Below are 14,591 nucleotides of genomic sequence, written 5' to 3' on the forward strand. Positions count from 1 at the left end.
TGTCCTGAGGTGGTTGTCACATTGGATGTAAAGCACTGGATCAGGTAGAGGTATCACCTGGTGGCCAGTCTGCTGATAGCGTTACCACAGCAATCATCAGTGATGATCCTCATGCAGTACTGGTGGAGTTTTCCTCAATGGTGGCCAACACACAAGAATATATTATTAAGGTACCTGTGACACTTGCAGTACCAATGGTAACAGTAATTGCTGATTGCTCTACACCAAGTGTGGTTGAGCACGAAATTGCACGATATCAATATCCATGTGATCTGTGTGTGATCAGTATTGTGTACATGTCAGCAGTTGTATATGTGTGAATCGTGTAATGCTGCATATTAAATCTGCCATTTGTTTCTATTTCTATGAGCAGACTCCAGCTGAAGAGACAGAAGACAGTCAGGCAGACTCCCTAAGCCAAGGCTCGAAGGTTTGGTGGTTCAATTTTTGGATTTGTGAGAGGAGCTGCAATTGGATAGTTTATGTTGGATGATCTGTACTGAGATGCACAGTGTCCATAATAAAACAAGATAATTGGAGAAGGACCGGATACAGAGGGGATTCCTGTGAAATATAATCATTGGAGGATATTAATATAGGTAGAACAGATAGGAAAATGTTTTAGTGGTGTAGTTGTACTTATTGAAGGTAACTTAATCAATATTAGCCTCATCAATAAGAGAAATATTATCCAAGTGGATTGAAATACGGTAATCAACTATCATATCATGAGAAGTCCACATATTTATTGAGTAGCAACACAGAGGCTGAGATAAAAATGCATTCTTGTACAGCAAAGAAATAGGTCTCTTGGCCTCCATGGCTTTACTGACTCTTGTGTGCCATTCTAATTTAATCTCACTTTTCTTCCAACTCCATCTTCTGCCATTCACCTACACCAGGGCCCATTTATAGTGACCAGTTAACAGACTGTTCACTGCTTCTTTGGCAAATGTGGGAAAAAAAAGAGTACCTGGGGAAATTGACGCAGTCACAAAAGGAATGTGCAAACCATTTAAACTCCGGATTGAAGCCGGTCTCTGGAGTGTCAGAAGCCACACATTTAGAGCATTAGAGTATGAGGCATAAGAACAAAATTAGGTCATTGAGTCTGCTCTGCCATTCAATCATGGCTGATTCTCTTATCCCCTCCTCTACCCATTCTCCAGCCTTCCTGTAACCTTTGCCGATTTAGAAAGTGAACCAAAGTGGAACTATAATAATGATGAGAGGTTCTGTTGTCCTGATGAGTATCAAGAACTTATCAATCTCTGCTTTAATATACCCAATGACTTGGCCTCTACAGCCATTTGTGGCAATAAATTCCATCGATTCCACCCTCTGGCTAAAGAAATTCCTCCTCATCTCTGTTCTAAAGTGTTGTCCCTCAATTCTGCGGCTGTGCCCTCTGATCCTAGACTTCCCCATCAATAGGGAATATTCTGTCCATGTCCACTCTTATCTTTGGGGCCCAAAACCTATTCAAGCTGAGGAGATGGAGGGTGGGGGGAAATGATTTGGAATAATGAGGGGGGTATTGGGAGCTTGTTACCCTAGGAGACAATGTCTTACCAGAGATGGGATGTTGGGCACTGATCTCCCATTCCCCACACCCATTCTGTTGTGTGACCAATGTCTCTGTCTTCCCTTTCCCTCCTGCTCTGCACCAGTGCAGCAAAAAAACATTAGCAGTGTGAGCCCAGACTGTACAGTTCCTGCCTCTACACAACCTTTCCTCTTCTCCTCCTCCCTATACTAATCTAGAGAAAAGAAGCCAAGTTTGTCTGACCCCTTCTTATAGCTCATGCTGTCTAATTGAGGCGGCGTCCTAATGAACGTCTCCTGACGATGTCACTGCCTCGTGGTATTCCTTTGATGTTCTCAATGGTGGGAAGGGTTGTGCCCATTGCGGAGCTGGCTGGGTCTGCAGTTTCTGCTGCTTTTCCTGATCCAGTGCAAGATGGTGATGCAATCAGTCAGTGTACGGGGTAGGACACACACCGTGAATGGTAGGGAGTGTTGAGGGACAGAGGGACCTTGGTGTACAAGGTTAGGATATTCACTGTGAATCATGGGAAGTTTCGAGGAACATAGGGACCTCGGTGTACATGGGTAGGCAGGAACTGGGGAGCATAAATTAGAAACAGATGCACTTAGAGAAATACACAACAGAAATCTGGAGATGTTTAGGGAGCACTTGCGGATGGTTTTACGTAGGTTTGTCCCATTGGGGCAGGGAAAAGATAGTTGGGTGAATGACCTGTGGTTGACAAGAGATACCTAGTCTAGAAGAAGAAAGAAATTTACTTCACATTTTAGGAAGCAAGGATCAGACAGGACTTTAGAAAATTACAGGGTATCTAGGAAGGAGCTGATGAATGGACCTGGAGAGCTAGAAAAAGGAAGGCTTTGCTGAGTAGGATTAAGGAAAACCCTAAGGTTTTCTACATGTTTGACGATGGCCAGAGTGAGGGTAGGACAAAACAGGGAAAGCAGTTGTCTAGAATTGGAGGAGATAGAGGAGGTCCTTATTGCTTTGCTTCAATATTCACCAGTGAGAGGGATCTCGATGTTTGTTGTGACAGCATTAGAAACAGGCTAATATGCTTGAATATGTCGATGTTACGAAAGAGCATATATAGAAATTTTGAAAGATGTGTCCCTGTGGCCAGATAGGGTATACCTCAGGTTACTACATGAAGCGCAGGAAGAGATTACTGCAGGCTTGCGATGATCTTTGCATCCTCGCTTGCCACAGGAGTAGTACCAAATGATTGGAGGGTGGCAAATGTTGTTCCTTTGTTCAAGAAGGGGAATTATGGACCAGTTAGTTTTACTTCAGTGGTGGGCAAGTTATCGGAGAGGATTCTTAGAGAAAGGACTTACAAATATTTGGAGAATACTTCAAATTAGGGATTAGGGATAGTCAACATCATGCTCCATTCTTTGAAGATGTGATGAAGGTAGAGCAGTTGATGTGGTGTATATGGATTTTAGTAAGGTGTTTGATAAGGTTCCCCGTGGAAGGCTCATTCAGAAAGTCAGGGTCCATGGGATCCAGGGAAACTTGGCTGTGTGGATACAGAATTGGCATACCCATGGAAGGCAGGCTGTGGTAGTTGATGGGGTGTATTCTGCCTGGTGACCAGTGGTGTTCCATAAAGATTTGTTCTAGGACACCTGTTCTTTGTGATTTCTTTAAATGAATGAAGAACTGGAATGGTGGATTAGTAAATTCCCAGATGACACGAAGGTTGATGGAGTTGTGGATAATCTGGAGGGTTGTCGTAAATTGTAATGGGACATTGACAGGATGCAGAGCTGGGCTGAGAAATAGCAGGAGAAGTTCAACCCAGAGAAGTATGAAGTGATTCACTTTGGAAAGTAGAATATAGGGTTAATGGCAGGATTCTTAGCAGAATGGAGAAACAGAGAGATCTTAGGGTTCACATCCATAGATTGACTGTTCAATCTATTCCATATAATATATAATTCCAATAAGTGGAATAAGTTGCTGTTCAAATTGATAGGGTTGTTAAGAAGGCATGTAGTGTTCAGCCTTCGTCAGTCAGGAGATTGGGTTCAAGATCCGCAAGGTAATGTTACAGCTCTATGAAAGCCCTGGGTGGATCACTCTTAAGAATATTACTGTCAGTTCTGGTCTCTTCTTTACAGGAAGGATGTGGAGGCTTTAGAAGGGTGCAGAGGAGATTTACAAGAATGTTGTCTGGACTAGAGGGCATGTTTTATGGTTGAGTGAAATTTTTACTGAGCCCCAGGGAGAATGTAGTGAGCAGGTTTTTCTGACTGAGGAATCTGCCACCATGAGTCACATTGTCAGAATAAACGGTAGGTCATTTAGTACCTTTTCCAAGGAAGTATCTTTGTAATTCTTTATTTGTGGAATCCAGTCATTAAGTTTATTCCAACATTTTTATGTCTCAGAAATATTAAGGGCATTGGGGGAAACAGGGAAAATGGAGATCTGCAGAGCAGGTTTTAAGGACAGAGAGCCTACATCTGCTCACTCTATAATTACATTGCCCCTCACAGCCAGAGTTTCGGTGGACAATGTTTCTGATGCTAAATTACTTTGAATTGTTTTCAGGTTGACAGCCAGATCATGAAAGTTGTACAACAAATTGTAAACCAGACTAGCGCCAGCCATCAGATTATTGTCCAGAATGTTTCCATGGAAGAAAACACTGAGCAAGGCACAGATACAATTACCATCGCAACACCTGACAGTCTCACTGAGCAGGTTGCAATGACATTGGCCTCCAGCATAGGTGAAGGAGCGGTTCTGGCAACAGAAGGCAGCCTGGAGACAAGGCAGGACACTGTTACTGTGGTGACAGCTGATGATATCGAGATGCTGGAACATGCAGATGAATATGTGATAACTACTCAAGATGGAGAGGTGGAAATACAGACAGTGGTGGTGGGTGAATAATGGGACTCCTGCTGAGCCTCACTTTACCCTACTCAGGGAAAAGAAATACTGTAATTCAGAGGGTAAATGCAAAAACCCATAAACAAGAACTTGATGCCACAGAGGAGCCAAGTGCTTAAGCTGCAGAGTGTTATTTGTTTTGCAGCACGTGAGTAGTTCACAGTAGATTGTACTAAGATAACCAGTCTCTTAAGGCTTTGACCATGCAGAGTCCAGAGGAGTTGCTTGTGTGTCCTGATGCTGAATGTTGGTTTTTAAGGGAGGTCATGGAAAATTAGAATATGCTTGGCCAATGATTTGGATTCATGATGGGTAATACAATGGGCTCCTGGTGTTTAATTTTAGATCCAGGTTTTGTTTTTTTCCTGCCTCATTCCCTCCATTTCTGTCAATAACTTCCACGTGCCAAGTTGAATCCTACTGCTCTATTAGAGTTCTGGATGCTCTGTGAAACACACTGATCTGAGCTCAATACATTGTTTTCTTCTCCATTTAACACGGCTACTCTGTAATTGTCAGTCTGGATCAGGAGTATCGCAACTTAATGTGAAACTGACATTAATAATTTGCAACAGAAAATCATTTCTAGTGTGAGTTACATCCCAGATCCCAGCTTGTCTGTTCACATAAAGTGGATGAAACTGAAGATGGAAGAAAAGAATTCCAATTGTAATAAGTTCCTACTTAATACGATTACAGTCTTTTATTAAAGTATTGTTAACTTGCTCATTTAAAGACAACGCATGTAATGTCTGTATCTAGTAGTTCTTTACAGGCAGTGATACTGGACACTTGCACCAGTTTTCTTGGTGGAGAAATGGGGGAGGGTGGAATGCTGCATGTGTTTTTATATTGTGGATTACTCTTTAATTCATAGATGACCTCAGCCAGTGACCAATGTAAGGACCCTGCAGGTGACGTCTGTAATGTCTGGTATCATCTCTTAAAAAGACAACATTTCTTTTCAGTTTTTGCCAAGGGATATGAAGCATAGCAAAGACACTCATGGACTCACAGGGGGGGGGGGGGGAGTTGTGTGCTCAATTCTTGTTTAAAATTTTGCAACCCCATGTTGAGTACACAGTACTCTGGTGCTGTGGTCTTTGTACATGATGCACATGCAGTAACTGTATCACACAATAAGCTTATTGGCACTTTTCCAGGTTGTAAACCACTGACATGTAATAAGAATCCAGCTGTCTGTCTTGACTATATAAATAAAAATAACAGCTGTTTAAAACTATTACAAAAAATATAAACAAGGCATCTTTCCATCTATGTTATCAAGCCAAATAATGAATTAATGAACAGTATTTAGAATATTGTGAAGGACTACAGGAAGGATGTGGAAGCCATAGAAAGGCTGCAGAGGAGATTTACAAGGATATTGCCTGGATTGGGGAGCATGCCTTATGAAAACAGGTTGAGTGAACTTGGCCTTTTCTCCTTGGAGCAACGGAGGATGAAAGGTGACCTGTTAGAGGTGTATAAGATGAGAGGCATTGATCGTGTGGTTAGTCAGAGGCTTTTTCCTAGGGCTGAAACAGTTGCCACAAGAGGACAGAGGTTTAAGGTGCTAGGGAGTAGGTACAGAGATGTCAGGGTTAAGTTTTTTGGAGGTGGATAGGATATGGTCTTTTAAGAGATAGGTACATGGAACTTAGAAAAATAGAGGGCAAGAGACATGTTTGGCACAACTTTGTGGGCCAAAGGGCCTGTATTGTGCTGTAGGTTTTCTATGTTTTATTTCTAATGTGCTTTAAGAAGGATGGGTATGCACGTGGATAAGCAGCTTTAGAATGACAACGATCAGATTGCAACAAAAACAAATGGCATGTGACATAACTATAAGGTATGTCTGTCATCAGGGCTTATATGTCAAGCTCCACAAAGCATAATCATATCAACATTATGTAAATTGCTTATACAGTGAATTCTGGTTAATTGAGATATTTTTCCAATTAAGCAGCTGCCCCAATTAGCATGCCGAAGTTTCATGGAAATAGTTTAAAAAGGATTAAAAAAAGACAAACTATCATTTAACTGAGTAACTGTATTCAAAGAAATACAGAACAAATTAGAATACTACTACAGTACTATAAAACTGTACAAATAGTAATAGTTATAAACAGAAGAATTCACCCAGTGTACACTGCCATGTTCTTTCGACTGTAAATGAACAAAATCAGTGCAGAAATTTAGGATAATTTTTTCAGCTCTTGTCAAAAATCTTTTTGTGGCATCTTGGCAAAGGTCTAAAATTTTTAAAGTCAAAATTAAAAATAAAATTATCAAAAATCATTGCTTTTTGAATTGCTGTCCATTGGCCCAAATGGGTAACCTAACACAATTTAAAGACTGTTCTCTAAGCTCGGTGCGTTAATGGCCATACAAGTGCATGCAAATGACGCTAGTTAAAACTGTACGGCAACAGCCTCCTGTCCCAATTAAGCTGTAGTGTGTTCCAAATAAATAAAGGAATCCCAGCTATTTTCTGGATTAGTTTTTGAAAAGAGTTGTCCCAAATAAGTGGCTACCCTGATTAACCGATGGCCCAATTAACCGGAATCTACTGTATTTAATTATTATCAACAGCCCTTTAGCTTCAGTGCAGTGTAGTAATAGTGCATCTGCTCTGAAGATAGCTTCTCAATCATGGGGCCTGTTTCAGAAATAAATTATTTGGAGGTGGACAACAAAATCCAAAATTGACACAAAATCTGAACTGACAGTATCTTCCTGCTGACACGTTCTTCCACTTGAGATTGCAGATGGATGTTGCTGAAGGCTGCATCTCTGTACCCAGCATGGAAGTATTTTAATGAATGAAGATACCATATGGTTCCATTGAGTTCAATCTGTTTTATGTTAATCACTTTCAGTGTACATGAAGTACATGCTGATCTCATTGACAACCAGTGTTTAGCCAGGATGACATCAAATAAAGGGCAGAGCTTGAACATCCTGTCTATGCAGCATTCAATTGTTACAAATGCTGTCTAGTGTCTGTGTCGTTTGGGCCACCCAGTCGTTCTATTTCACCCCTTGAACCAGTATTGTGAGCACCAAGTTTATTAAGATCTGAAGAATGGCATAAACTTAAAGTTGCTTTGGTTAAAGCTGTGAAAAGAACTGATAAATAGAAAAGGATTGCTCTAAATGAACATTCATATTGAAATGGGAAATGGTGAAAACATTTGGGTAAGATGCCATCTACAGAGAAAAAGTGATTTCCTTTTGATCACCACCTATGCCTATTCTGGCGCCCTTTTATAATCCAAATCAGTCTCTAAATTGACCATAACAAACTGCCCTCATAATAATTCCCAACATGTTTTCCACCTTTTCCAGCACTATTATTTCATTGTATTGCTAATTACTTTATGACAAAGAAAACATCTTTTGTAAATCTGGCCTAAAAGTCACACTGATGCTTGGGTTGTAACAGCAATAAAGGTTCACAAAAGAACAAAGACTGTATATATCATAGAAACCATCTCTTCACAAAAACAGACATGATTATGATCATCAACAGCACCTTCAGTGCTGTAGCACAGCCTTCAGCTGAGGAAGAGTACTTGAAGATGGAACTCAGCTGTGCATGAATCCCATGGTCTATTAGGCAGCTGCAATTTCTGCCCTCAATTTCTAGACCCAGACTATCCACAGCAAGCATTGGAAAGATGCCACCTATGGCCCCCTCTCACACTTCTGTAGGAATTCAAACACACAGTGGGTACACCAAATAAGTCAGATTGAGAGTTGCACGCAGAGTGAAATAAGTCATTCTTGATTCCCAGTGACTGCCTAACAGGTCACTGACTAGAGTGGCATTGGCAAATGAAGTCAGAGTTCAGACAATTTACAATTTTAATCGGTTATAGTAGAAAAAATAGGATTTAGAAATCAGCAAAAAATATCCATTTCTGTCTTATTTGAATCTTTTCTGAGTTGTCACAGGGCAGATGATTTCTTTCAGGTTTGTGATGAAGCCTCGATGATACAGATTATTCCATGTTTGCCTGTCCATGTGATGTCTGCAGATGCTCTTGTATTTGTACCACTCATTTGATGTCTGATTTGTTATCACTAAGAATAAGTGAAAAGCTGTATATCCTGCCAGCAGGAAGGCGATGAGCAGAGTGAAGCCCAACATGAAGAAGATCCGAGGATAGATCAGGAAGAGTTTCTGCAAACGGAACAAAGTTAGTTAATACAAGAAAAGAACACAAGTACCCAATCACCAGTGCAAACAACCGGTATTCATACACACTAAAATGAGGGGATACTGTTATCGTAGTTGAAGGACTGATACTGACTTGGAACACACCTACTGACTTCAGGGAGGGAAGAGCATTGATACAACAGCTCAGTTTTCACTAAGGTTTCTTGATATTACAGTGGTCAAAATGGTGACCATATTAAAATCATTCATCTTGAAATTCAGCATTTTAAAGCTACAGACATTTAGAAATCAGCAGGTTACGAGTGAATAAGCAGTTTCAATGGATGAATAGGATACATGGGCACATTGCAGAGTTCAAATGATGGAAGCCAAGGAGCTCATGAAAGAATAACTTGAATGTCAATATGATGAATAATAATTTCAATTATATTGCAGCTGTAATCATGTGGATAGCCAGAGGCTTTTTCCCGGGGCTGAAATGGCTAACACGAGAGGGCATAGTTTTAAGATGCTTTGAAGTAGGTACAAGGGGGATGTCAGAAGTAAGTTTTTCAGAGTGGTGGGTGCATGGAATGCACAGTCAGCAAAGGTGGTAGACGCAAATACAATAGGGTCTTTTAAGAGACTTAGGTACATGGAGTTTAGAAAAATAGAGGGCTATGTGGTAGGGAAATTCTTGGCAGTTACTAGAGTAGGTTACATGGTTGGCACAACATTGTGGGCCAAAGGGCCTGTAATGCGCTGTAGATTTCTATATTTAGCTGTAATAAAGCTGTTTTGAGTTCACTGTTACAGAGTAGATAGGGTTGTGACACCTTGATGTGTGGATGTTGGACAGTGAAGTATTAAAGCAGATAAGTTTTATTAATATATTGTGTTACTCTTATACTTTAATAGTTGTATTTGGTAGTTAAAACCAAAGCTAAGCATTATTTTACCATTTTCTGAAGACACCAAGGATAGAACATCAAACAGTTCAGACCCATCAGCCCGCAATGTTGTGCATACCCTTTAACCTACTCCTAGATCAATTTAATTCTTCCCTCCCACAGTTTTCATTTTTCTATCAACCATGTGCCCGAGTCTCTTCAACATCCTTAACGTATCTACAATCACCCCAGCATCATGTTCCATATACTGCCACTCTGTGTAAAAAAAAAATATAAAACCTGCCTCTGACATCCTCCCATGCATAAACATGAGAAAATCTGCGGATGCTGGAAATCATAACAACACACACAAAATGCTGGAGGAACTCAGCAGACCAAGCAGCATCCATGGGGACAAAGTAAAGACTGTTCCTCTGCCATTTTGTGTGTGTTGCCTGGATTTCCAGCATCTGCAGGTTTTCTCTTGTTTGACATAGTTATTGTTTGAATCAGTTCAGTGTTAGGGTGAGTGAAATTGTCCCCTCTGGCTCCTGTACCTCTTTGAGGAGGGAGCATGGCCTAGATTGTGGGGGTCCTTGATGATGGATGCTGCTTTCCTGCAGCAACACTCCTTGTAGATTTGTTCAATGGTGGGGAGGGTTTTACCCATGATGGATTGGGCTGTATCCACTATTTTTATAGACGGTTCCATTCAAGGTCATTGGTGTTTCCATACCAGGTTATGATGCAACCAGTCGGTATACTCTTCACTGAGCATCTGTAGAAGTTGTGCAAAGTTTTAGATGACATAAGACATATGAACAGAATTAGGTTATTCAGCCCATCAAGTCAACTCTGTCAGCCCATCATGGTTGATTTATTCAACTCCATTTTCCTGCCTTGTTGTAACCTTTGACATCCTAATTGAGAACCTATCACTTCTGCTTTAAATATACTAAATGACTTGGCCTCCACAGCCATCAGTGCCAGTGAATTCAATAGATTCACAACACTGGCTAAAGAAATTTGTCCTCGTCTCTTCTAAATGTACACCCCTCTATTCTGAGGCTCTGCCCTCCAGTCCTAGTTTCGCCCACTATGGGAATCATCTTCTCCACATCCACTCTATCTAGGCCTTTCAATATTTGAAAGGTTTCAATGAGATCTCCCTGACCACCCCCACCCACATTCCTCTAAACCCCATTGTGTACAGGCCCAGAGGTATCAAATCCTCCTTTATACATTAACTGTTTCATTCCTGGGTTCATTCTTGTGAACCTCTAAACACTCTCTAATGCTACCTCAATTTTCCTTACATTAGGGGTCCAAATCTATTCACAGTACCCCAAGTCTAGTCTGACCAATGCTTTATAAAGGTCTCAACATTACATGCTTGCTTTTATATCTGGTTCTCTCAAAATGAATGCTACTGTATTATTTCTTATACTGCTTGCATTCAAATAAAACACCACCAATCCTGTATTCATCACCCTTTTTGATTTTGCCCCCAGGTTACATTTCAACTCATTCCACTGAGTGCAATGTTATCGTATCATCAGCCTGACCTTCCTCACAGACAACAGGTGCAGGAGTAGGCCATTCAGCCCTTGGAGCCAGCACTGCCATTCAATGTGATCATAGCTGATAATCCACAATCAGTACCCCATTCCCTGCCTTCTCCCCATATCCCCTGACTCTGCTATCTTTAAGAGCTCTATCTCTTTCTTGAAAGCATCCAGAGAACTGGCCTCCACTGCCTTCTGAGGCAGAGCATTCCATAGATCCACAACCCTCTGGGTGAAAAAGTTTTTCCTGAACTCCATTCTAAATGGCCTACCCCTTATTCTTGAAATGTGTCCTCTAATTCTGGATTCCCCCAACACTGGGAACATGTTTCCTGCCTCTAGTGTGTCCAGTCCCTTAATAATCTTATATGTTTCAATCAGATCCCCTCCTATCCTTCTACTTTCCAGTGTATACAAGCCCAGTCGCTCCAATCTTTCAACTTACGACAGTCCCGCCATCCCGGGAATTAACCTTGTGAACCTACGCTGCACTCCCTCAATAGCAAGAATGTACTTCCTCAAATTTGGAGACCAAAACTGAACACAATACTCCAGGTGTGGTCTCACCAGGGCCCTGTACAACTGCAGGAGGACCTCTTTGCCCCTATACTCAACTCCCCTTGTTTTGAAGGCCAACATGCCATTAACTTTCTACACTCCCTGCTGTACCTGCATGCTTACTTTCAGTGACTGATGTACAAGAACACCTAGATCTTGTTGTACTTTCCCTTTTCCTAACTTGACACCATTCAGATAGTAATCTGCCTTCCTGTTCTTGCCACCAAAGCGGGTAACCTCACATCTAGCCACATTAAACTGCATCTGCCCACTCACCCAACTTGTCCAAATCACCCTGCATTCTCCTAACATCCTCCTCATATTTCACACTGCCACCCAGCTTTGTGTCGTCAGCAAATCTGCTGATGTTACTTTTAATCCCTTCACCTAAATCATTAATGTATATTGTAAATAGCTGCGGTCCCAGCACCGAGCCTTGAGGTATCCCACTTGTCACTGCCTGCCATTCTGAAAAGGACCTGTTAATCCCTACTCTTTGTTTCCTGTCTGCCAACCAATTTTCTATCCATGTGGGTCTCCTATGTGGGACCTTATCAAAGGCTTTCTGAAAGTCCAGGTACACTACATCCACTGGCTCTCCCTTGTCCAGTTTTCATAGTTACATCCTCAAAAAATTCCAGAAGATTAGTCAAGCATGATTTCCCCTTCATAAATCCATGCTGACTCGGACCGATCCTGTTACTGCTATCCAAATGCACCACTATTTCATCTTTAATAATTGACTCCAGCATCTTCCCTATCACTGATGTCAGGCTAACTGGTCTATAATTCCCTGTTTTCTCTCTCCCTCTCTTAAGTGGGATAACATTAGCTACCCTCCAATCCTCTGGAACTGATCCTGAATCTTTGGAACATTGGAAAATGATTACCAATGCGTCCATGATTTCTAGAGCCACCTCCTTAAGTACCCTGGGATGCAGACCATCAGACCCTGGGGATTTATCAGCCTTCAGTCCCATCAGTCTACCCAACACCATTTTCTGCCTAATGTGAATTTCCTTCAGTTCCTCCATTACCCTAGGTCCTCTGGCCACTATTACATCTGGGAGATTGTGTCTTCCCTAGTGAAGACAGATCCAAAGTACCTGTTCAACTCGTCTGCCATTTCCTTGTTCCCCATAATAAATTCACCCGTTTTTGCCTTCAAGTGCCCAGCTTTGGTGTTAACTAATTTTTTCCTCTTCACATACCTAAAGAAGCTCTTACTATCCTCCTTTATATTCTTGGTTAGCTTACTTTCATACCTCATCTTTTCTCCCCCGTATTGCCTTTTTAGTTATCTTCTGCTGCCCTTTAAAAGTTTCCCGATCCTCTGGCTTCCCACTCATCTTTGCTATGTTATACTTATTTTTTATTTTTATACTGTCCTTCCCTTGTTAGCCATGGTTGTCCCCTACTCCCCTTAGAATCTTTCTTCCTCTTTGGAATAAACTGATCCTGCACCTTCTGTATTATTCCCAGAAATACCTGCCATTGTTGTTCCACTGTCATCCCTGCTAGGGTATCCTTCCAGTCAAATTTGGCTTGTTCCTCCCTCGTGGCTTCATAGTCCCCTTTGTTCAACTGTAATACTGACACTTACGATTTTCCCTTCTCTCAAATTGTAGATTAAAACTTATATTATGGTCACTACCTCCTAATGAATATACCTTGAATTCCCTTGTCAAATCCGGTTCATTACACAATACTAGATCCAGAATTGCCTTCTCCCTGGTAGTCACCAACTATCCAACCCCCAGCCCACTCACTCCGGTTCCCGTCACCCTGCTAAATTAGTCTAAACCTGCCCACAAGGATACTGGTCACCCTCAGTTCCAAGTGTAACCTTACTTTTTTTGGACAGATCATACCTCCCCTAGAAGATCACAATGATTAAGAAATCTGAAATCCTGCCCCTGCACCAATTCCTCAGTCTGCATTCATTCTTATCACTAATTTTTATTGCAACACCAACAAATTACATTCAATACAACCAGCTGCCAATTACATTTTGAATGTTTAACCCAGCCATCCCCCCCAACTTTCATCACCATCACCCCCTCATCATCATCCTCATCCCCACCCCTCCACCAACCAACTGAATAGTAGTGCATACACAGACAGAGCATTCCTATTTTAACAGAAGATCTTTTAAGTTAGATATCAAATTTTTCCACATTAAGATCGTGTTTGGTCGTGCATCACTTATTCTTGCTGATGATAATTCCAGGTAAGAAATGTCCAAAGCCATAATACTTACATGTATTAATAATAATTATTAATACATATAATTACAATAATATATTTCCGAATAATAATAATAATTCCGAAGCCAGTGACTACTTGAAATATCATGAAGAGGTTTCCAATGCTGGGCTACAATCTTCTTAGCTGCAGTCAGGCCTGCCAGCCAGACTTGGTGTGTTTTTTCCATAAGAGAAAGGCAGGAGTCATCACTTAGAAGATATACAGCGGGGTCCATTGGTAATTGTACCCCCCTTAGTTCTTTAAGAGTACTGATAACGTTCCCCACAAACTAAAAACCCCTGGATATTCCCATACAACATGTATAAAAGAGCGAACGGTTCTGTGGGGGCAAAATGAGCAATATGGGTTAGGAACCAGTCCCATTTGATGCTCAGTCTGCATTCACCTGCCAAATCATCCTATTCTTATCCTCACTGGTGTGTGGCACAGGCAGCAATCCAGAGATTATTACTGCGGAGGCCCTGTTTTTCAACTTTCTACCTAATTCTCTAAGTTCTCTCCTCAGGACTTCCTCCCTTTTCCTATCTATGTTATTGGTATCAGTATGTACCAGGATTTCAGGCTGGTCACCCTCCTGCTTTAGAATGCTGTGGACCTAATCTGAGGCATCCCTGACCCTGGCATCTGGGTGGCAAAATATCATATAGGTGTCTCTTTCATGTCCACAGTATCTCCTATCTGCTCCTCAAACT

General features: G+C 41.4%; 2 protein-coding genes across 6 annotated transcripts in view; one reads left to right on the forward strand and one right to left on the reverse strand.

Moving 5' to 3' along the window:
• Positions 1-7,492, forward strand: part of e4f1 (E4F transcription factor 1) — a 71,083-nt gene extending 63,591 nt beyond the window's left edge. For 4 of the 5 annotated variants that reach the window (XM_059979877.1, XM_059979878.1, XM_059979876.1 and 1 more), the window contains exons 12-14: positions 10-170; positions 374-430; positions 4,109-7,492. In XM_059979877.1, coding sequence (XP_059835860.1) covers positions 10-170; positions 374-430; positions 4,109-4,453 — 563 coding nt within the window. In that variant the 3' untranslated portion in view covers positions 4,454-7,492. Of the gene's footprint in view, positions 1-9; positions 171-373; positions 600-4,108 lie in introns of all 5 variants that reach the window. The other variant, XR_009514004.1, reaches the window with a different exon arrangement.
• zdhhc4 (zinc finger DHHC-type palmitoyltransferase 4) overlaps positions 6,487-14,591 on the reverse strand; it is an 80,238-nt gene continuing 72,133 nt past the window's right edge. Inside the window, exon 8 of the mRNA XM_059981141.1 lies at positions 6,487-8,642. Coding sequence (XP_059837124.1) covers positions 8,385-8,642 — 258 coding nt within the window. The 3' untranslated portion in view covers positions 6,487-8,384. The remainder of the gene's footprint in view (positions 8,643-14,591) is intronic.

Source organism: Hypanus sabinus, chromosome 9 (genome assembly GCF_030144855.1).
Source record: "Hypanus sabinus isolate sHypSab1 chromosome 9, sHypSab1.hap1, whole genome shotgun sequence".
Lineage (NCBI taxonomy): Eukaryota > Metazoa > Chordata > Chondrichthyes > Myliobatiformes > Dasyatidae > Hypanus > Hypanus sabinus.